Source organism: Camelus dromedarius, chromosome 21 (assembly GCF_036321535.1).
Source record: "Camelus dromedarius isolate mCamDro1 chromosome 21, mCamDro1.pat, whole genome shotgun sequence".
NCBI classification, from domain to species: Eukaryota; Metazoa; Chordata; class Mammalia; order Artiodactyla; family Camelidae; genus Camelus; species Camelus dromedarius.
In genome coordinates, this window is record NC_087456.1 from 15,436,192 (window position 1) to 15,460,367 (window position 24,176).

The window sequence follows — 24,176 nt, forward strand, 5'->3', positions numbered from 1 at the left end:
TAATAGATGTAGGAGATATAATGAAGTTAGAAATAACTGTTTTGTAAGACCACAGCAGTAGGTGTGATTTAAAGCAAGAATCATAAACAGATGCTGAAACTAGGAGATAAAAGATGGATAACAAGCGACATGTTTATGTAATCTCAGAGTTTCCCTACAAAATACTTACTAATAGCAAAGTAAAAATAGTAACTATATGGTAGAGGACACCACTTTGAACAAGTGAACAAAGTTAACATCACCAGTTTGAGACAAATTCTGATATCATGTGCCGTCTGATATGATGCACCGAGAAGGATGCAAAACCCTTTCTGTGATGTTTCTGCCAAATCCACTGGAAATTGTTGACAACTATAGATGACTTAATCCAACAACAGCAGAATATACATTCTCCTCAAGCTCACATGGAACACTGAGCAAGACAGACCACATTCTGAGCCATAAAATACACTTTAACAAATTTAAAATAATAGAAATCATACAATGTCTGCTCTCAAGCCACAATAGAGTCAAGCTAGAAGTCAATAACAGAAAGATAGTTGCAAAATCCCAATATGTGGAGATTAAACAACATACTTCTAAATAATACATGGGTCAAAGAAGAAATCTCAAGAGATATTAAAAATGTTTTGAATTAAATGAAAATGAAAAAAGAACTTATCAAAATTTGTAGGATGCAGCAAAAGTAATGTTTAGAGGGCAATTCATAGCTTTGAAAGCATGTATTAGAAAAGAAGATATAAAATAAATGATCTAAATGCCCACCTTAAGGAACTAGCAAAAGGAGGACACCTAGAACCCTGAAACACCTACGGTGTAGATTCGACTCAAGGTCAAAAACAACACGTATAAAAGACACTGCGTGTGGTTCCTAACACACGACAAGTATTTAGTGAATGGCAGCTGTTATTTCTGTGCTCCTTGCCAGCTGTGTGTTTCTGGACAGGTCTTTAAGCTTTATTTTTCTCTGCTGAAAATGAATGGCTGGATTAGCCATTCCCTAAGGTCTTCATTATCTCTGAAGTCCTATTAATTTGTAAATACATCTCTACGTGGTTAAGAAAACACCACAGTTTGGAGCCCTTTATCATTAAATCAGGTATTTGACTTAATAGTGATTAATGTCCTACCTCCAGCAAGTCTATGCATGAGACAGAACTAAGAACACAGAGAATGAGTATGTTCACAACATCTTTTCACAAGAAGGAAGAAAAGTTACTTACAGCTCCTTTGTAGGAATTAAAAATACACCAGTTGTACTCATCGCTGGATTCTTACCTGGGCAAGGCCGGATGCTGCACACGAGTATTTCCACAGCGCTCCCTTCACATGGCCGCCCACCATGCTGAGCTGATGGATTGTTGCAAGTTCTGGTCCTGGTTCGGTTGCCACGCCCACAGCTCCTTGTGCATTCTTCCCAGGGGCTCCATTCTGACCAGTTACCATCCACTACCCAAAGGTGACACATTACACCATCAGATATTATTTTCACTGAAAGAACTAATACTGAGACAAGCCAGAGTGAGGGAACAGAAGTGAGTATCTATCGAACACGTGCCTGTCCGTTGAATAAAGAGGTGTACCTGGACACAGCTTATGCTGACAATTTCGCATTTCTGAATCTGACCCCTGGCAAGGCTTCCCACCATTGGCTGGAGAGGGGCTGTTGCACAGACGACTCCTCTTTTGGATGCCTTTTCCGCAGGTGACACTGCAGGATCTCCAGGTCGACCACTGGGAAAATCCACCGTGAACTGCAAAGTAAAACATTGAACTTGGTCTCTGTTTCTGTAAATTAAAAAATTGTAAGTTAGATTTCATTTACGATATGCACTGGGTCTAGCACCTATTCTGTAATAGCTGAGATCTTTCTTATGGAAGCTCTCCCTGACAGTAAAATTAAAACCTAGGCATGAGAGAAGAACTCTGAACAGTTAACTAGGGTTTCTTCCCAGCTCCAGTCCTGACTCATTTGGACATGGCTGCTGAAAAAGTTAGCAACCAAGAAATTTAAATGCTGAAAACAAGCCATTCTTTAAAGCAAATGTATATGCATTTATTTTTTAGAATAAATTTAACTTAGTGTTGAATACATTCACTTTGGGAATCTGAATTATTAACTTGGTATTTTGCAGTTCTAATCAGGATTGTTTTAGTCCCTTCAGTCTGTAAACTGTGATGTGATTTTTGTCCTGTCCCCATAATCCAGAAGTATCTTAAGGGTTTCAGAGACTTAGACTAAGATGCTTAATGATTTTCACAATTTGGATTGCCCCAGGTGCTATCTGACATGAATATCCCAGGGTGAACCACTGTCACACTCACCCTGGACTATGACTGGCACTCTGACAAGGACAGAACCCATCAGGTTTCGAGCAACGCATTCATATTCAGACGTATCTTCTTTCTTAGCAGCGGCGATATATAACGAGTGGTTGGACAAGACCTTAACTCGCTCATCCCACGGGATCGAGTGCCCTAGGCGGGACCATGTAATGGTTGGATGAGGCTCTCCGGTTGCCTGACAATTCAATATGACTTTACCACCAGCATTAATAATAGTTTCTACTGGCTCAAGAGTGATAATTGGAGGACCTATGGAAAAAAGCACATAATGTTTCTTAGCTTTTGTGGAATTATATTAACGTTTAAACCCATATGGTATAGTAACATTTAAAAAAAATTGGGCTGACTTTTTTACACACTGTAGCTTCTCAACTATTAATATTGTAGTTGCCATTGATAGAATGTTTTACTTGGTAAATGTCAAAAACTGATAATCCCCAAGTGGTCCAGCCTAGAGCACGGGCTCTGTGGTCATGCTTTTCTGGATTAAAATTCTCCCTCTGCTCTTTACAACACTTTTGAACCACTGTGTCCTGAAAAACAGTACCTACTTCGGAGGACCTTGCTAGACTCATATTAAGATAATGGAAGCACAGCTCTTCAACAGGACAAGCACACAGTATTTTTAGTACTATTGTTGTTATTATCATTGTTTTTATCTGTGTTTTACATGGTGGACATTTAGTTCTTCCCTTTACAGCATTTTGAGGTAGACTGTCATTATTAACTTATTCTTTCATTACTGGTCATCATTCATTCATTAAACATATATTGAGAAGCTATGATTTGCCAGGCATTGTGCTAGATGCTGAGGGCACAGGTACAATTTCTAGTCACCAGGAGTTCACAGTCTACAGATAAGACAGACAAGTGACCGATTCTTTAGCCATCGTAAATCTATAGAATTTAGCAACAGATTAGGTAGAATAGAATTTAGAATAGGTAAGTGTGTGAGGTAATACGGGAGCGTAAACCACAGTGACTCAACAGATCAAACAAACCCATGTCACTGGAAATGAAGATCAAAAGGAATACATTCAAGAATTATTAAGAAAATAGGGTGATAGGACTTAGCCACTGAATCGCATGGCACAGAGTGAGGAATTGATGACTATAGGGTTTTGATTTGGGCAATTATATATATATATAGTGTATCTTTGGGCAATTCAATACAACACAGGAGCAAGAACAGATTTGTTGAGGGGGAGTAAGGAATGACAATTTGCATCCATTTAGAACTGTTGAGTTGAGACATCTGTAGGACATTCAAGTGGAGACGTCCAGACTGCAGCTGGATATTCATAGCTAGAGCTCAGAATAGAGATACGGGCTAGAAACATAGATTTGTGACTCCTTCATGAGTAGGTAAGACTGCTTCAGAAGTGAGTCTAAAATGAGAGGAAGAGAGTAAACTAAAGACAGGAACTATTGCAACATCATTATTTAAAAAAAAAAAAAGAGAAAGAAATGGACAGAAAATGAGCGTATAAATGATACTAAGAATTGATCACTAAGAAAGGAAGAAACTCAGGAGAAAATGGCATCTTGGGCAGCCACAGGGAGCTTCAAGAAGGAAGGACAGGTTAATAGGATCTATAGAGGATGACAGCTGTTCAAATGAAGTTGCTGGAAAGAGCGTAAAAAGCTCCTGACAGAATGTTTATCTTTATACTGGTCTACAGTATCACGAAAGATAGAACGAGAAAGACTTCACGGGGAAGATGCTTGAACTGGATTTTTCAAAAAAAAAAAAAAATTACATATACGAGACAGGAGCCTCCTTGGAGAGAAGAAAATAGCACAGAAATGGATTTAGCTTTGAAAGAAGGATTCACCCTAGACAGCAGTGGTGTGTAGGTTTTAAACATTTGGTTAAAATCTTAAAAGAAAACTGTAAGGATTTATGTTTGAATAGGTAAGCAAAGGGGAGCCTGTTTATTCTTGGAAGAACATGATGGGATGACAGCAGTGTTTTAGTGAGACTGAAATGAATGGTGGAGTAATTTGCTTAGTGAGAGGTAAGGCATTATCAGATAATTCAGAGCCGTGGCTGCTTATGACAGATCGAGAAGTGTATCTGGAATAACAGAACATAAAACAAAAATAGAAGTAAAATGTTTTATTGTGATGTTTATATGCTAGAATTTTATGTAAAGGTATCACTGACATGTCTTTCACCAAAGTAATTATTTCACATAAAGTCTGAATCTGTCAGTGGGTGTCATTAATGTATTAAAAATTATTTATATATATATATATATATATATAATTGAAGTATAGTCAGTTATAATGCTTCAGTTTCTGGTGTACAGCACAATGTCCCAGTCATGCACATATATACATATATTCATTTTCATATTTTTCATTAAAGGTTATTACAAGATATTGAATATAGTTCTCTGTGCTATACAGAAGAAATTTTTTTTTATCTATTTATATATATAGTGGTTAACATTTGCAAATCTCAAACTCTCAAATTTATCCCTTCCTACCCCGTTTTCCTTGGTAACCTAAGATTGTTTACTAGGTCTGTGAGTCTGTCTATGTTTTGTAGATGAGTTCACTAATGTCCTTTTCTCTCTTTTCATTTTTTTTTTATATTCCACATATGAGTGATATCAATATGGTATTTTTCTTTCTTTTTTCTGGCTTACTTTACTGAGAATGATCATTAACGTATTATTCACATACATGCCCACATCATCCCTTACAACTGCCTTTTCACTTGATGTTTACATTAACCTCACTCTAGGAACTTTCAGGACTGGGGCTCTTCCTTCTCTTTCAATGTTCAGATTATATTATGTATTCAATAAACTGTCGTTGAATAAATAAATGCCTCAGATTAACCTCTCAACACTAAATGACAACATAAGGACTAAATGAACTTGCCTGCTCATATTATTATGGACAAAATGAAAGTGTGAAATACAATTCAGAATCTTAATTTAGATAATGTATTTGAACATTTCCAATTGCACATAAGACTATAAAGTAATTCAACAATAAATTTCCCTATGTACATCTTTCAAGATTGAATTAATTCTATTAGTTACATAATGATCAGTTAAATATGAGTATTTTATCTAAATGAAGTCATTCCTTCTGGTGCTTTAATCTTAATTTTAAACAAATTATATTTTTGGCTTTTTTATATACCTCATTTATTACAATGAATTTATTGTCAGTATGTAGATGAGCTAATTTAATGCAGCCTTTATTAAGCCTGGTGATCGGAACATTCTTCCAGGAGAGATTAACTGTGTGATGCCCTACCTATATTCATCCAACAAAGATGGGAGGAAGTTTCATGTAAACAACATTTATTTGGGAAATGTGGAATATTATATCCTCCTGTTGCTGAGTGATAACTCACATTCACATAATAACATTTCTGAAAAGGTCTGCAGTAAAGAAGCTTGGTATACCTAAGCAGGGCTTGGTATATAGTAGGTGCCCTTTATATATCTAATAAAAGAATATATTTAGTTTTATCAGTTTTTTTTCTGTGACTTACTTAGTCATGGAACTCTACTTTTTTTCCTAATAACATCCCACAACATTATCACCTGGTAGATATGTATTTTAATAAAACACTGTCTTAGCAAGACATGGAAACAACCTAAGTGTCTGCTGATGGATGAATGGATAAAGAAAATATGGTGTGTATGTGTGTGTGTATACATATTTTATATATATATAAAAAGAAGGGAATCCTGCCATTTGTGACAACATGGATAGAGGGCGTTATGTTAAGTGAAACAAGCCAGTCAGAGAAGACAAATAGTGTGCATTATCGCTTAGATGTAGAATCTTAAAAAAAAAAGAGTCAAAGTCAGGAAACGAATAGATCGGCGGCTGCTAGAGGCCGAGGGGTGGGGGAAGTGGGAAGATACTTGTCAAAACACACAAACTTTCAGTCATAAGATGATAAATTCTAAGGATCTAGTGTACAGCATGGTGAGTATAGTTAGTAATACTGTACTGCTGTATACCTAAAAATTGCTAATTGAGTAGATCTTAAGTATTCTTGCCAAAAAAAAAAATAAAAAAACAGAAAAACCAAACCAAAATATTAACTGTGTGAGGTGAGGGGAGGTGAGGAATGTATTAATTAACTTGACTGTGGTAATCATTTCACAATGTAGATGTATATCAAACCATCACATGGTACCGTTTAGATATACACTATTTTATTTATCAATTACACTTCAATAAAGTTGGGGGGAAACCATTGTTTTAAATGCCTATTAAGTACCTCTTAAGTGTTAAAGTCTTGGAGAGTAGCAGTTTGACAAGCAGCTGTTAGTAAATGCCAGTCTGCAGCATCTCTCAATAGCGAATAAAGAAAATGTAAATTCATTCCATTAAATATTAAGCCTATTTATGAAGTAAGCTGGTTTGCTTAAATTCTCAACCTAATGACACTGCCCTTGGGTCAGCCCCTGGACAGCGGTTCTGGGGACTGTGCAGTGAGCCACCGGAGTCTTTCATGTTTTTCTAATTATGAAAACTTTGTCTTCTGATAGTTTATGCTGAGAGCTTTCACAATGTGCATGGTAATCCTGCCCGGAATACATAGGTATTTCCTGGCAGATTGATAGCAACTGATCTGGAGCACTCCTGAGTATATTTACATTAAGTCTTTATTTGTAACACCTATTTTTACAGTGATGTAAAATGACATCTTTGTAAGCTCATTTCAAGAACTGTGGGGAACTAGGAGAAGGGCACTCAACTGAGCATACGGCAAACAACAAAAGAAGCTCTGTTCCCAAGCAACTGCAAGCTTGAACTGCAGATTTTAAGACAAAGTAGAGAAAAATATCTGTGCAAGACTGTATCAGTCATGCTTATCACAGTTGCTCCATCAGTAGCAGAAAACGAAATGAGACACACTCTGAAAGCTACCATTAATGAACTTGCCAGAAAGTCAAATGAACAATTAGCCTAAACGAACATTTAACATGAATGATGATAAAAGTTAAACAAACGTTTCTTAAACCAAGGGTTTAATGAGAGTTCAATTAAGCAGCTTACTCTGCAGAGTCAGACGCATGCTGCGCTCCACCACCCCAGCTTCATTGGCAGCTACACACGTATAGTCACCGGCATCTTCATTCTACGGGAATAAGCAGTTTTATAAAAATAGGAGCCTACACAGAGCTATAGAGCAGGGCAAATCACTTTCTTCGCCATGATGTTTGTTAACGTGAAATTTCGTTCTTGAGAAGGCACTTTAATGGAAATAGAAAAACTTACATACACTTAACCACATACATAGATTTTTAAAAAATGAAGACGAGAAATTCTCAGCTTAAATTTTTTCTAAACAACGTATCACTGCTCTGAAGGAACAATTACTGGTAGAAAACCAAAGCAAAAATAACATTTCTTTTTTTTTTACAGTCATCTATCCAAAATTATCTTACTAAAGAAAAATGCCAATGCTATTCTTATGGATATCTGTAAAAGCATTAAACAATCAGGACAAATGAACAAATATCAAGTTCCTTCTAATGGGGGGTTATTTAAAAAATAACATTAAGCTTGACCTCTATTTAGAAAGCTTGAAATGTAGGAGACAAAGTGAACAACTATTAGTAATGCTAAATCACAGAACATTAAGTCACAAATGTATACATATATGGTATAGAAAATAAGCACCATATGAGTTTAGGTTAGATTAGAGACAGATTTTGCTAAGGTCTTGTGAATCAGAGAATTCTGGTCATGCTCACAGAAACACGACATCGATACAGGGTAACTGACTTGCAGGCAGCAGAAGAGGGTGGGAGGAGGAAGCCATGCTGATTTAGATATTTAATCAGGGTGTCAGTACATTATCCACAGAGAAATTTCTAGCTGGAAACTGCAACTGGAACTTAAGTTTCAGGGTTGGAGATACATATTTAGGAATCTGAGATTGTATGGTGGAAACAAAATTAGTATTAGGAGAAGTACCAGGGACTTCTGAAGTAGAGAACAGGGGAAAGTGGTAACGAAGAAGCCTGAGACTTATTAGTGTAGCCAGAGGTAGAAATCATCTCAAAACTGAAAGGACAATCAACAACATCTAATGCTGAAATAAAACCAAGGAGAAGACAAGACTGAGAGTGGCCCACTGGAGCAGTGATTGAATAGTATATTCAAATTATTATTTCAACTAATTCAACAGTGGGTTAACAAATGACCCACGTTTTGGCTAGTTAAGAAAGTTTTAGATAAAATATCTCATTTACTTGACCCCCAAATTAAGTATCACTCATTTTTCAAATCACTGAAGCTTTCGGAAAGTCTAATGTAGTTACTGGCATAGTGATAAAATCTACCCTATATTTTATTTGTAATTGTGTCCGTAATTTTCCAATTTCTTCATTCTAAAACAAATTTGAGGAAGTTATCTGTGGATGTTAAATAATAGGACAATGATTGGGAACAAAGTAGCAAAATTATTTTTTGGCTCATACTTCTTCGGAAGCGCTAAAAATCATCAACTTGAATCGTTTCAGTTTTTAAAAAGAACCCAGGGATTTAGATTTTACAGGAATGCATGAGAAATTTTTCCTATCCATGGAACCCACGGAGAGATACTGATAGTGGCAGCTGAAGTGTGTACTGGCAATTCCAGTGTGACTTACTACAGTGCCGTAAATGGCCAGGGAGCCGTTGCCAAGTTGCCGGATTCTGTGGCTAATTTCAATATCCATCCCCCTTCTGCTCCACTGGATGGTTGGGGCAGGATCTCCTTTCACCTCACAATTCAAGATTGCATTACCACCAAGAGGTTCGATCCAGTTAGAAGGGTAATCACCTTTGAAGACTGGAGGTTCTAGGAAATAACAAAAGACAAGTTATAAGGGAAAGGAAGCTCTGATCATTTCTTTGTGATTTTGACCTATTTAGAAAGACAACTTAGTGAACAGGGGAAAAGCCATTTTCGAAGCCCATGAATTCTCCAGAAACAACTGCTCATGCTAAATAACCAGATAATTTTGTCTGTCTCAATAATCTAGGTGGATGAATATACTTTGTGCCAAATGATCTCTTTACTTACTGCTTACCTACTTTTGAGTTGAATGTTCATAATTTTTTTATCTCATGCATTTGCACATCTGTGAGATAAGACTAAATGGATTAATAGGCTGAAGTTATATTGTATTACTACACAACAGAGAAGCAAAATGTGAACCATTCATCACAGATAAATTACAAACTAAACACAGAGCACTTTCACCTACCTTTCACATAAACAAATCCAATTGCCTTCACAAAACCAACGCTGTTCTCTGCAGTGCACACATAAGTACCCGAATCCTCTTTCGACATTCTTTCAATAACAAGTTCACTGTGTCCATTTACACTGTCAAAGTGGGCTGAAGGAAACAAGGTGAGAAAACAACACAAAGGCCTCTCAGTCACCTCAGAAAATAATTATGACAGCTCCATATTTTGCAGGTTAGATTTATGAGTCCGTCAGCAACTGAACCAAAGAGATCTAATTATGACATCGGAGGAGTGAGCCTTTTCCACAGATTTCTTTCCTGGAGCTGTTTGCTGTCTCCAGACACTTATTTGAAGAATGAAATACAGCATAAGGAACAGGAAAAGAGAATAAAAACAAACATCTTTTAAAACTATTTTTCATTTGAAGTACACCTTTCATCTCAAAGTGTTGCCTAACGCTGACTCACAATCTCTCTGGGTTTCAAAAATCTTTCATTCAGAAATATGACATTTTCCATTTCATTTCTCCCACCACCACTTTTCCTCCCAAACAATTTACATCAAAAATATGAAAACCTTTTCAGTTATAATTCAACTGACCTGGCAGCTCAGAGGGGAAATCATGAAAACATTTGCAAGTTAGGTAATAATGAAGATTAAATTTGTAATCATTCAAACTTCTCCGTAAGTGGTGATGACATAAAGACTTACAAAGGTAATTACAATACTTGGAATAGACTATAAGACAAACATGCTAATCCTAATACAAACATTGCTAAACAAAATTCTGATTACACCAGCAAATATCTAGTTATGTTTACCTTGCCATGTTCTCTTCCATTCAAATGATCTTTTAAAATTTCATACTGCTGAGTATTAAGTGGAAATTAAGGTTGAAAAATTTAAATAGCTAAATTAGTATTATACCTCCAGAAAACAGTACTGATTAGGTTTTTTAGAATTTATTTTTCCTTAGTTAGCAATATTACTACTGTTAAGGTAATACAGTTGGTGAATTCTAGTCATTAACAGAAATCTTTACAGCAGAGAAAACTCAAGCTTACTACTAATTTTCTAGCAAGACATTCATTAAATGCTACTATGGCAGTGCTTCAGAACTCACTTTTGGGATGAAATATTTTTTCATTATAGGCAATATCTCTTTTTTTATTGAAGTATAGTCAGTTACAATGTATGAATTTCTGGTATAATGTCCCAGACAATATCTTTGTGCTGCAGATAAAGTCTAACAAATAAAGAGATACTTGTCCTCCTCATGATGAGTGTTCCTGGGCTCCAGGCACCACCTGAATGTGTAGTGCACATAAATTTTCTACTTAATTGATCCACATTATAATAGAAGTTAATTCATACAGTGGGAGGCAGACTTCTCTGTAACATTAGGTGAAACTTCAGGACTCCCAACAATTGCCATCTTTATCCATTTATCAATGATAAAGGAGGTGAGAGGATAAATTTAGGTGCCTATATATACAATACTTTCTCAGGGAAAGGGGAACTATTTTAACGTTAAAAAAAATCTGTTTATATCCTGCAAGATGTGGTCCTGTGATCAATTTATCCTTTCAAAAGATTGAAAAGAACATATATACTAGGTATAAGCTAAAATCTGTGCAAATGTACCCATTTTACAGAACTTAAAGCAATCTGTTCATGTAATTTTTCCATCAATTTCCACAGTTAAAGAAAAGGGAGATTGGTTTCAAGTTCTATATGGATGGGTGTATTTATTCACTTCTTAAGAATTAAATTACCAACCTGGGATAATATTATTATTGAAGGTCCATGTTAACTTGGGCAACGGAACACCAGTTGCTTTGCAGTTTAATCGCAGCTGTTCTCCTTTGTTTAATGACACATCTCCAGGAAGCTCAGTAAAAGTGGGGAGAACATGTACGGTCAGGCTGATGGTGTGTGTGTCCTCACCTGCAGCGTTGTTAGCAACACAGGTATAGGTGCCAGAATCCTCTGGCTTAAAGAAAGAAAAGTCATAGTGCTTAAAAATCACATAATCTTACGTCATACTACATAAAATACATTAAAATGCATAGAGTGGTCCCCAAAGGCGCACTCTTATTTAAAGACAGTCTAAACTTCCGTCTTGTAGTCTGAACCATCTGCTAGCTCTTATTTGACAATTTAAACAAAAGTCCAGATCTTAAAGAACTACAGCATTTTATAGTAATAAGGTCTCAGAAAACTTTATAATGTTTACCAAACATCAAGTGTACTGCTGCTCTGCAATGCTCAGAGAGAGAACAAGTAATCCCAAAGGCCAGTAGAATCTTGACAGCGTATTTGGTTCTCCGGGTAATGCGGCACCAAAGACCGGTAGAATGATTAAAAATGGTGACAAGTGAGGGCAATATTACCTGCAATTTCAAAATTTCACTTGCTAAATCCAGTGGCCAGTTCTTGGCACTCATCCTTCTAGATGTATTGGCAACATCTGCCACAGTTCTGGTTTCCTTCTTTCTAAAACCTTGTCTTCACTTGGCTTCCAGGATACTCCATGCCCCTAGTTTCCTTCCTACCTCACTGGTTGCTCCTTTTCTATTTCCTTTTGCTGGCTTCCCCTCCACATGAATGCCTTCATGTTGGCATGTGAGAGGCCTCAGTCTCTGGTCCTCTTCTTCACGGTCTGCACTCAACTCCTTGGTGATCTCATCCAGTCTTATGGCTTTAAATACCATCTACATGCTGATGAGTATCAGTACGTCTAGCTCAGACCTGTCTTCCAAACTCCAATTATATTGAACTTCTCATTCCAACTCTCTGCTTAGATGTCTAAAAGACGTCTCAAACTCATGTCCAAATCTGAATTCCCAATCTCCCCTTCCTGTTCTACCTGTAGCCTTCACCAGATCAACTGAGGGCTATTTTGTTCTTCCAGGTGTTCATGCCTTTGTTCCTGACATCTTCGTTATTCTTTTTTCTTTTCTTTTTCATACTTTACTTGCAATCTAGCTAGGAAGTCCTAGCTTCAAAGTGTCAAATTCCAGTGCAGAGCACAATTTTTCAGTTATACACCACCTTATGTTCTTAAGTTCTTTGCACTCACCTTAACTTCTGTGCCCCAAATATCTAGGGGAGGGACACTCCAGTTTTCTCTGCCTGGGATGACCCTCTCCCAGATATTTGCTTGGCTAACTCTCTCCCTTCAAGTTTTGCTAAAAATGTCTCCTTCCCAAAGGGCACTTACTCTGATTGTGCTATTTTAAAATGTACCCTGTACTCCTCCAACTTCTGATCCCCTTTACCCTCCTCTTCTTTTAGTTTCTGTACCAGTTATTTTCTTCTGACTTGTATATGTTGTTTACTTTTGTTATTGTCTGTCTCCCTCCTCTAGAAAGGATTCTTTTGTTCCCTGATGTAATTATTCCTAAAGGCCTAAATCACTGCTGATCACAGAGAACGTACTCAAAGAATTTGCTGAACTAATGATTGAATGAATGCCTCTGAGTGTATTAAGATCCATATATTACACTTTCCTTTGTTTAAGAAAAGTTTTAAGGAAAAAATTTTTTTCATTGAAACATCAAAGAATTGATTGGAAATGCAGCATAAAAACGGTAATCATTCATTATAGATATAATCTAAATTTGGTTGGTTGTATACTATTTTTTTTTAAAGGGCAATCAGGAATACATCAGATTCTCTGTAAGGGTCTCTCCACCCCCACCCCACTTAGCTGTTCTTAAATTCCCAGGTTACGACAAAGTTTTACATCAAAGATTTTATGGAAGTGAAGCTTTTGAAAATCTGGATTGTACATATTATTCACAAACAGACCTCTTCTATCATTTGTGTTCTTCACTGGGTATTTATAAGCTACCTTATTGTTCATATATTTTTCAATGTATCTGAGTCACTGTTTCATTGAAAGTCTCAATTTTTCTTTTCTCATTTAATTTCTTCAGGTCTAAGAGTTATTGAGGGGCCAAAGTCAACATTCTTGAACCTGTGAGTAACCTCCAATAGATACTTACCAGCTTAAAGAAACAGTTTATCCTTATTTTAACAATCCTAAAATCCACATTTTTCACTTTCAGTATCTCTGAAATTCGGATACAGCTTAAAAATTGACTATCTTCTCTAGTTTACTTGACTGTATTTTTCTTCTTTCTCAGTGGTACATAAAATAATGGCGCATCTCACAACTGATGGAAACTAAGATTTGAATAAATACAATTTCTGCTGGTATATGTGTTTGCATTAGGGTCTAATGACATAGCCTGTCACCAGGGCTATTTACCTGGTAATCCCAGGAGTCTGGCTGGCTAAAGGCTGAAATTATACTATGAGCTGAAATCAGTTTTATCATTTTAATCTGTTCAAATTTAATTCTATGAAGACTCTGTAATGAAATTTAGGCATTTTAAAGAGTAATGAAAAGGAATAAGATGGGTACAAAAGCTCTGAAAGGCATTCACATTCTACTCATGTTTAATACTTGGTGCCAAGTGTTGACACTCTCAGACCACATGATTGTTTCTTCTAAAGTCACGTGGTGTATGTAGATACAGAGTCCTCTTCAGATGGGCTAATGCTGAAAACTGAGCTGCTTCTGCTAGGTACTGTTTTGCAGACTGGAGAAGTATCACCTAAGAATATTCAAAACCTTCAGCTCACACAGATCTGTAAAATTTTAGTTTCCTTGTCAGTGATTCGAAAGAGTTATCTAAAAACCTGAAAAGAGCAAACAAATTGCTTTTTTGTATTTTACTATTCTTAAACCTGGGATATAAAATGAAATATGTGTACAATTAATTTTTTGACTTGATTTTGTAAGAGTATTTTTCTTTCATTATTTAAAAATACATTTCTAAGCCAAGTCACTAAAGGTAAAAAGGTGAATTAATAGCCTAGCTTAATGTACTTATTCATGTTTATTAAACTTACCACCACATTTTCCAGAATGAGTTCTCCATAGGGTTCAACCGTGTATTTTCCTAACAAGTTAGCTAAAAGAACGTTGCCTTTTTTCCAGTGAATTGCTGGTGTGGGGATCCCATCAGCCAGGCACGGAAGGACGGCTTGTGAATTCTCATTGACCGTGTAATGTTCTTCTGTACTCTGGATTCTAGGTGGTACTATGGAGAGTTTTAAAATAGATAATCATTCAGGATGTTGAGTTCAATAATATCTTCATTCACACTGAAAATTAACACACGAAAGACTCTTGAGGGTAACTTGCTAGAAATACTAAAAAAAATTATCAAGATACTTGTTCGTTACTGAGTCAAGACACTTGTTCTTTACTATGAAAGCAACCAGTGTTTTCGATGCCGGCAAGAATTCTAATGGATTTGAACTTGCTGAATATATTTATAATCAGTTTCCTGAAAAAAATGATATAGAACTGGTTAGAAATATCTGGATTTTATTTGGAATTCTGACTTTTCCTTAACTGAATCTCTTCTTTGTAAGCAGAAGTGAAGTGAAATAAAAGCAGTAAAATAAAACGAACAAGAATAACTTAAAAACAATGCTTCTACCATTGTATAATTGCTGGATCTGTATCACAAACATATCGTGAGGACAAACTAGTAAGACTCACTACTTTAAAACACTGTAAAATACTCACCACATGTAAAATATCACAAAATGCTAAAGAAAAAACATTACTGCCATATTTCACATGTGTTACAACAAATGCCAAGTAAAATCGGCAAAGACATTTAATTCAGTTTTTATACTACCACAGAGGAAGTTTTTATAGTGATTTCATAATTCTGTGCAAATACTTGTTGTGTCTCAAATTGTTCTGAACGGGAATTCAGGCAATATAGAAAGATCAATGGACTATTTCAGGGTACTAAGAAATACCTTAGGGGACTTGGAACTAAGATACTGGCTTCTAAAAGAAAGGCTTAAAAATAGTAAGAATATTTGGCTCAGCAAGCAAAAATATACTCCCCTCCTTAAACAATAAAGTTTGGAATTATTCAAACACATCAGTGAGAAATGGATCAATCTTAATGATATATTTTAAAGTGACAGGCCAGAGGTTAGTTTCAGTAAAAATTATTTCTCTATGATTAAATGAATAAACATACAAATAATATATAAATAATTATATGCATAATCATAGATAACATGGAAAAAACAAAAATCTATTTTGCTGAGTGGTATGTCACAAACATTCAGCTCATTTTTCATTAATTTATGCTGTATTGTCATCATCTCCTTTATCCTGGTTTCCTTGGAGTTGCTATTTTAACTTTGCTAACGATTACAAAGTTGCAACATTAGTACATTTACTTAAATTCTTTCTTTTTCAGAATAAGAATTTTAAAGCTGTGACTTTGTATTTGATTTTAGTTTTGACCACACACCATACATTTTGATATGTGGCGTCCTCATTTTTATTACTTTCTAAATAATCTGAAAATAAAACCATATTCTTTGACCTACATGTTAACTAGAATGGTATTTTTTTTTTTTTTAATTGGCCTGGGATTGGGGTTTTGACATTAAAAGTTCATTACATATTTCTAGCTTTAGGGCATTGTGGGCAGGAATTGTGGCCTGTATTTTTAAATATTATTAACAATTTGTTGTTTAGTGTATGGTCAGTTTTGGCAGATTTTCTACAAATACTTGAAGGAAGGAGTATTATTTATTTGAAGCTAAAGGACTAATGCGTATTAATTAGTTCAATTATATTAAGTGAAAGCAGGTGTAAAATTATAGAAAATTCAAATACACTGGAAGGTAAAAAGCTTTCCCAAATGTTTTTAAAAAGAAAAAGCAGAAACTCATCATTAATACAAGAATTACCTCTGATATTAATATATATCCTATCTCTAGTCTTAAAAATATATATTAACAGCTAAAATATTTCATTGCTGATCTTTAGATATTCTGTTGGCTGTCTGAATCCAAAGAAAAAAAGTATTTTTTCTATTATAAAAATATACCTGTAAATACTTTGCCACTTTGAAATAATGAATCAAATAGATCTCCAATTCTCATTAGCTCACATGCCATTTATAATGCTGATTATATGGTGATTAGTTTGGGGCCAAGAGGACTTGCAGAAAAGTAAAGCAGGAAGTCACAAAACCAATGGACCCCTCATAAGCCAAATTATAGACCCCAATAGTCACAATGTGAGGGGACTGGCAACACATTAGTTACCTGGCTTTATTAATAAAATCTTGTTCTTTCTCACAAACGTATATGCACACACAAATAAACACAGCCTGCCAAAAACATATCTGAAGGACAAGTGTACCTACACCCCCAACCCTCCCCCTACACAGCCCACTATGAATTACTGTTCTGCATGGTTTTGATCTCCATACGTATTCCTGGTGGCCTTTTCTCTTTGCCATGTGATGTAGCACATCAAAATAACTTATGCTAAACCACCTACCGTGGACAGTGAGCTCGGTGCTCGTGCTGCTTGACCCTGCCAAGTTAGCTGCCATGCACGTGTACTGGCCGGCATCATCAGGCTGAGCAAATGCTATCTGCAGAGCGCCAGAGCTGAGGACACGCTGCCGGACTGACTCCATGATTGCACGCCCATCCTTATGCCACATAATGTCAGGTGGCGGGAGGCCATCTGCCTCACATGGTAGTGTGATGGGCTTATCCACAGCAATGATATGTTCCTTTGGATGGGGGCTGATGACTGGAGGAACTAAAAGACACAAAGTTTAAACCTGTCTTAAAAGCATGACTGTACCACTTACATACTACAGTATTACTCCAGTGAAGTGACATCACACTGAGGAGAAACAAAGCCCTGATTTCATCAAATCATCATCATCAGGTTTGCTACAGTTTGTTTTTGTTGGAAGTCATTCAACCCATTTCAGAAAATTATTCTCTACATGGTTAACAAATGTAAATGATAATATAAGGATATAAACATGGATTCAAAAAGGACTGTGTGGCTAGAAAACAGACTGTGCTGATAGAGGTATTTTCTTTAACATACATGTATTATATGATTCACTTCAGCTACTTAAAGTTTCAAAACAGACCCCTTCAAGGTTTGGAAGTTAACTGTTCAGAGATCTTTTCATTCATGCACTTCATATAGTACTTATGATCTCATGTACAGTGGCCATATTCAACCAAGTATTATTTGAGTGAATCAAGAAGTAAATAAGTAGCTTATAGAGAAGAATTACAGTTAACCTTTGAACATCATCTGCAGGGTTTACAGATGATGACCCTCTGAACTACCAAAAATCTGAATATAACTTATAGTTGGCCCTCTGTGTTCCTGGCACCTCTGGATCTATGGTTTACATCTGTGGATTCAACCAACTTTGGATTGTTTAGTATTGTAGTATTTACTGTTGAAAAAAAATCCATGTATAAATGGACTGACACAGTTCAAACCTGTGCTGGTTTAGGCTTGACTGTAGAGAGATACAGAACTCTTCCCACTTCTTCAGAAAACTGTGGAAGGGCTTATGATAAGGATTTCTCTTCATAGGGTTTACAATGGATTAAATACCAGTCAGGTATTGGACTGGATACTCTACTGAGCTTTGAAGACACGTTAAATAATTATGAGAGGACAACAAAACACGAGTACAAGAGGCAGGAAGGGGAGGATGATACCCTCTGCCACACCCCCTCCTCCCAACCACCAATGCCGGTCAGTGCAAGTCTGGAGACTGTGAGAAGGTGCAGAAGACAGTGACAGTGAAAGTACCTCTTTTAAGACAGTGAAGATCAAAAAAAAAAAAAAAATCCTCTGAAATATCTACCACTCATTCAAGACATTCATTGTTACTACATGCAAGAAACAAGAGACCTCTGAGAACGCTACAGACCCAAGCAGTGCCTTGTGCACAGCCAGTCCTAGAGACCAGGAACTGTCAGCTGCATTGCCAGAGGAAAGTGTGGAGAAATGCTCAACCACGAAGATGCCAAATTTTAGGGTACACTAATGGTGATGAGCAAAATAAAATCGGCAAGTTGTGAAAAAATATGCATCACCATGTTAAAATGATTGATTTCAACCAAAATGATCTGGTTGGATTTGTGCTCACTGTTACATATTATATCTGAATGGAGAGACTCTAGTCAGAATTTTTCATGCCTTCAGAGTATGTGACTATCTCTGGTTACTTTTGGAATGTTGAAACGCTATTAGTTGTTTAATGTGTTTCTATGTCCCATAATTGCTCCGATAAATAATTTTAATTAATTAGTGAATGAAAAACCCTCACAATTCTTTTCTACAACCTCTACATTGCAAAAACCTATTAATATTTCTTGGACATCATCCTAACTGACCTCTCACTTGCATTCAGGAAAGCAGTCTACTCTCTTCTTGAAACACTGTCCTCTCTTAGCCTCCATCTAGTTTCCTCTGTCATCTCTGCCCTCTCCTCGTATTCTTTTCAGCATTCTCTCTTTTCTCAGACTCAAAACAATGCAGAATCCTGAAGCTTTGTCCTTTGCTTTCTTTCATCCAAATTCTCATCCAGTCTTGAGGACTGAAATACACCAATTACTTCCAAATTTGTATTTTAGACTATACTTCTCCCTTGAGCTCTGAATTGATAAATATTCAACTCCTTTTTAACGTCTCTAGTAGGATTTCTAATAATTTCCCACATCTAACATGATTAAACAGAAGTCATGTTTTCTTTCCTCCAAAATCAGTTCTTCCCCTTGCATTCATTCCCCTGTGGCACTCTCTCCGCTCACTAGCTGAAGCCCAAAGCTCAGGAAACATCACTAACTCTTCTCTTTTCCTAACCTCCCAGTCAGATTCATCAGCAATCCTGGCAATTGCACCTCCCCAAATTTCTTTAATCCGTCCCTTTCCTCATGTACTCCTGCAAATCATACACCCGCTCCCACTCCCAGCCAGCCTACATAACCTGATGCCTAGAGCACTTGAATAGTTCTCCTAGTTCTAGTCTTGAGCTTTTTTGAAACCATTACTTATATAACAGCCAAACAGACCTTCCTAAAACCAAGTAAGAGTCTTGGTTAAACCCTTAAAAGTCTTCAACATTGCAGAGAAGGGAATCTTAACCCTCTTCTGGTCTGCCAGGCCCTCCATGCACTGGTCTTGCCTTCTTTTCTGACTTTCTTCACATTTTGCCAGCCTTCCCACGTTCACCATGGTCAGCCACACTGGCAGGCTTCTCTTCTTCCTTGTTCCTGCCTTGGGGCCACTGCACACGCTGTCCTCTCCCCCTTGGACACTCTGCCACCTTTACATGGCTTATCCCAGGTCATCCTTCAAGTCTCAGCTCTGATACAAGTCCCTGAGGGAAATCTACTTCAACCACTAGTGTAAAAGTGGTCCTCATATTTTCCCACCATTCTCCATCTCAGCCTTCTGTTTTCTCTCTGCATAGAATACGTCAGAATTTATAATTATTTCATTTTTTTGGTAGTTTAGTTTTTTTTCATTCTCCATACCATTAGGAAAGGATCATGTCTGTAATGTTCAATATATTTCCACTGATTATCCCAATACATATTTGTTGAAAAAAATGTTGAGAAGTTCAAAGAATGTAGATTTATAGTCTGCAGGTAAATAAGCTTAATAAGGTCATTAATTCACCATAGGAAAATCATATTATAAGGAAATTCAAATCAGCTAATGCAAATTCAGTAACTCAGAGCCTATTTCTAGGCCACACCTTCATTCACAAAAGCAACACATGCAAGAAATGAACATTATATCAAGAAAATATCAGTTAATGTGAAAAAACCCCAACTCTGTCTTTAGAATAATTTTTTCTAGCAAGTTGGTTTAATTGCAGTTATGATTATTTTTTTGTTTGATGACATTTTATTATGATTTGCAAATAAAAAAAATTAAGATTTGTTTTTTCAAGTGGATATTACAATCCACTGTTTCATAAAGTACCCAAAGGAGTATTATGGAGAGAATGGTTTTAAAAATCACTTTAAACATGTGCTACAATGAAAGAGAGTATCAAAGGGAGGTTCAAAGAAATTCAAAATATCATGAAATGCCTCAGTCTACTTAAACAAATAATACCAAGAAACAATCAAGCATTACTTTTTGTTCTTCATAAAGGGAATAAAAAAACAAATAGGGTAATGTAAACGTAAGAATGTTAAGAACTATGGCAGCATAATTACTCTAGATACATGAATTTTCATATACACTGTTACAAGCATCTTTGCAACGAAGACATACAGATTTGTTATTTAGGTACCTTGTACATTCAACTTGATTTTGCCCAAGGCTGTACCAGCTGGATTCTGAGCCACACACATGTAAGTACCAGCATCCTCTCTGACAGCTCTGGAGATCTGCAAGCCACCACGAGGAAGAAGTGCATGGCTTCTACCTACATCACAGTTAAGAAAGCAAAGTGAGATGAATTTCTATTTTCATAAAAAAAAATCTTATAGACTTCTGAAATATAAAACTGACTTGCCATGGTTTTTATTGATATAAACAGTGGTAGGTACCTGCAGTGATGACACTGATGCCTTCTTTCTGCCAAGTGATAAAAGGACTGGGTGTCCCTGTTGCTTCACATGGTAATAAAACGGGATTGTTTAAAATGACGTCTAGTTCACTTGGCTGAGGCTGAATAACTGGAGGCTCTATAATAATTAATCAATGGAAATAGCAAGGGCATTAGTGAGTGGCATAACTGTCTCTTGTAGTCATGAGGTTAAATATGCCCAAACTCATAATTCCAAAATATTAGTGATTTCATTCTCCCAAGGAAAAGCACCTATTGGCTGTATCGCATTTTTTGAGTCTTGTTACCACAGCTACTTTCCATTAGAAGAACTCCATAGAAAAGACTAAAATTAGAAACAGATCATAAAAATCCAAGAAGAAAAATAATTGAGGGGTTGCTCTGTGTGGTTTGTCATCTGTATTTTTTTTTAAGTCTATTAAAGAATATCAGGCTTTCATATCTCCAAGATGTTACTGTGGTTTATGACTCTAGACAGTACCGCCTTTCAAGAATAAACATACTTAAAAAATACACAAGATTTTAAGGAACAAATAACCTTCCATACCCTGGACGCGAAGGGTCACATGTCGATGTGCAGAACCAGCGGCATTCCTGGCGACACAAGTGTATCTTCCAGCATGGTTTAACTGAGTGGCAAATATTTCAATCGTTCCTAAAAAGGAGAATGTTTTCATGCAGAGTGCATCCCCATTTTTCTGGTTTGATAAACCATGTCTCTTCAATTTTTGTGTTTTCATTCCCCTAGCACAGTGGTACTTGGCTTGTATTCATACTTGTACCAGATGAAGTGCCTAAGGCAGTTTTTTTTAATCACTATTAACAACTTTAGACAAAATTTACAGACCAAAAATTTCACCTGTTTCAATGTACAATTCAACAATTTTCAGTATATTTACAGAGTTGTGCAATTCTCACATTTTAGAACATTTCCATTACCCACAAAATGAAATCTCATTCCATCTATAGTCCCTCCTCACTCCCAACGTCAGCCCTAGGCAATGACTCATCTTTTTGTTTCTGTGTATTTGTCTCTTCTAAACATTTCATACAGACGGGATCATACAGAAGTCTTTTATGTCTGTCCTCTTTAGTAGAGCATAGTTTTTGCTGTAGCACATGTCAATATATTTGTTCTATTTTATTGCTAAATAGAATTTCATCGTGCCAGTTATCCACATTTTGTTTATCCATTCACCAGCTGATGGACATTTACAATGTTTCGAATTTTGGCCTATCGGGAATAACACTGTATGAACATCTGCATACAAGTCTTTGTGTGGACACAAGTTTTCATTTCTCTGGGCAGATACCTAGGAGTGGAGTTGCTGGGTCCTGTGGTAACTCTGTTTAGTGTTTTTAGAAAGTTCTAAACTGTTTTCTTAGCACAGTACTTTGTGCTGAAGAGTAGTTAATTTATATTTTATGATTTTATTTGCTACCAATCTATGCAGATTTCTGAGATAGTCAAGTTCTATCCTGAGAACAAATCTTTCTTTATTTCCCTTCTATTGAAGAAATAAACAAATAATCTGAGAATAATATGCACATACTCATAAAACCCCAGAATGTTCAGGATATTACTTGGTACTTTAGTTTATCTTCAATGTACCTCCATCTCCCCAGTGCAGGATGAATTTTCAGAAACACAAATGTGAATCATCTATACTTTCATTTAGGTGAATTAACTTTTTCTATTTAATACTATAAAATTTTCAGTACTTAGAATTTTATAAATGATGGTTACAAGCACCCTCAAAAACCATCCATCCTATCACTTATCACCCAGCCTTACTTGCTAAATTATAGAAACCTTGAAAGAACCCTGTCTTAGATTTATATCATCAGAAACTCAGTGGAGTACATAGCCTATTTTAGGTACTAAATGTTTGTTAAATGAATGGATATTCTATTTGGAGTGTGTTTCACTCAACGGCAACCAGTGAATTTGTTAAACCTCAGGTTTAGTAAATATGCACATAAAACCCCACTGGTCATGCTTAATATATTCAAATCAGCCTTAGCTATTATCTGTTATTTTGTTTCTAGATTTTTTTTTCCTATCCTTTTCCCTAGTTTTCCTCCTCATTCTAACTGTGTATTTTTCCAGATGCCTAAGTCCAGGAATGCAGATGTATTTTTTGTGTGTGTGTTTCTTTTTTAGCTGGATTTTATTCTTTTATTTTGGTGCAACAGAAGTCCAGGTAAGGCCATCCATTAATAACTAATCCAATCAACAGATGTGTAGTCAGTGAGTGTGGTCTCACCTGAGGACAGAATTCTATAGCTCTCTCCTCGGGGAAGCAGCCCTATACCGTTCTTTGTCCAGTGAACTGAGGGGGCTGGCACTCCGGAAGCGGTGCAGGTGATCACTGTCGGGGCGTGTCTGGTGACTAGGAAGTCCGTAGGCTCATCAGCTATGGAAGGTGGAACTAAAACAACAACCAAAAAGGAAGAAAACTACACGTTTCTAAGCCTTAGAGATTTCCAAAGCCTTACCACACGTCTTTCTCTCTCTCCACTGAAAGTGAATGTTTGGTAAGTAGAAAAGGAAGCCCTCCTGGCCGCAGTGGAAGGACGAAATGATACCGTTAGAGTAACGCTCAGTCCGCACGCTAAGCCAGTTCTACCTTGGACAGCGAGATCCATGGTTCTCTTATCCTCTCCGGCATCGTTTGTCACTGTGCACTCATAAGTTGCCGTGTCATCCACAGACGGGGAAATAATTACTAGTGACCCTGAAGAAAGGAGCCTAGAGGAGAGATTTTAAAGCAATGAGGTGCAATATATCAGTTTTGACAAATGTTTCCAGTTGGTTCAATGTGGTACCATGTTGTGAACTGAGGGAAATGGAACTTTTTCCTCATGTTAAAACGAGCATCAGTTTATGTACCAGACTTTGAGTTCATATGACAGTGGGTTAATAGGGCTTCAACCTTGATATCTGCAGGAAGCAGTGGTGTAGAATGATCATCTTAAGAGGGAAGCTTGCATTTTCTGAATGCTTAAAGCACGATCAATCATGCTTCTCAGGTGCAATACAGTGAAATGAGTACACTGATGAGAGCCACTGTTTATTGAGCATTGAATGCATTCCTGGCACCATCTCAAATGCTGCACATA

General features: G+C 36.5%; 1 protein-coding gene across 5 annotated transcripts in view; it reads right to left on the reverse strand.

The window, feature by feature from the left end:
* HMCN1 (hemicentin 1) overlaps nt 1-24,176 on the reverse strand; it is a 399,451-nt gene that overhangs the window by 38,927 nt on the left and 336,348 nt on the right. For all 5 annotated transcript variants that reach the window (XM_064477196.1, XM_031438568.2, XM_064477197.1 and 2 more), the window contains 14 exons: nt 23,684-23,805; nt 23,321-23,485; nt 21,601-21,708; nt 21,034-21,171; nt 20,775-20,909; nt 16,976-17,245; nt 14,497-14,687; nt 11,353-11,566; nt 9,588-9,722; nt 8,988-9,178; nt 7,387-7,468; nt 2,326-2,595; nt 1,584-1,754; nt 1,279-1,449 (listed from right to left, as the gene is read on the reverse strand). In XM_064477196.1, coding sequence (XP_064333266.1) covers nt 1,279-1,449; nt 1,584-1,754; nt 2,326-2,595; nt 7,387-7,468; nt 8,988-9,178; nt 9,588-9,722; nt 11,353-11,566; nt 14,497-14,687; nt 16,976-17,245; nt 20,775-20,909; nt 21,034-21,171; nt 21,601-21,708; nt 23,321-23,485; nt 23,684-23,805 — 2,363 coding nt within the window. The remainder of the gene's footprint in view (nt 1-1,278; nt 1,450-1,583; nt 1,755-2,325; nt 2,596-7,386; nt 7,469-8,987; nt 9,179-9,587; nt 9,723-11,352; nt 11,567-14,496; nt 14,688-16,975; nt 17,246-20,774; nt 20,910-21,033; nt 21,172-21,600; nt 21,709-23,320; nt 23,486-23,683; nt 23,806-24,176) is intronic.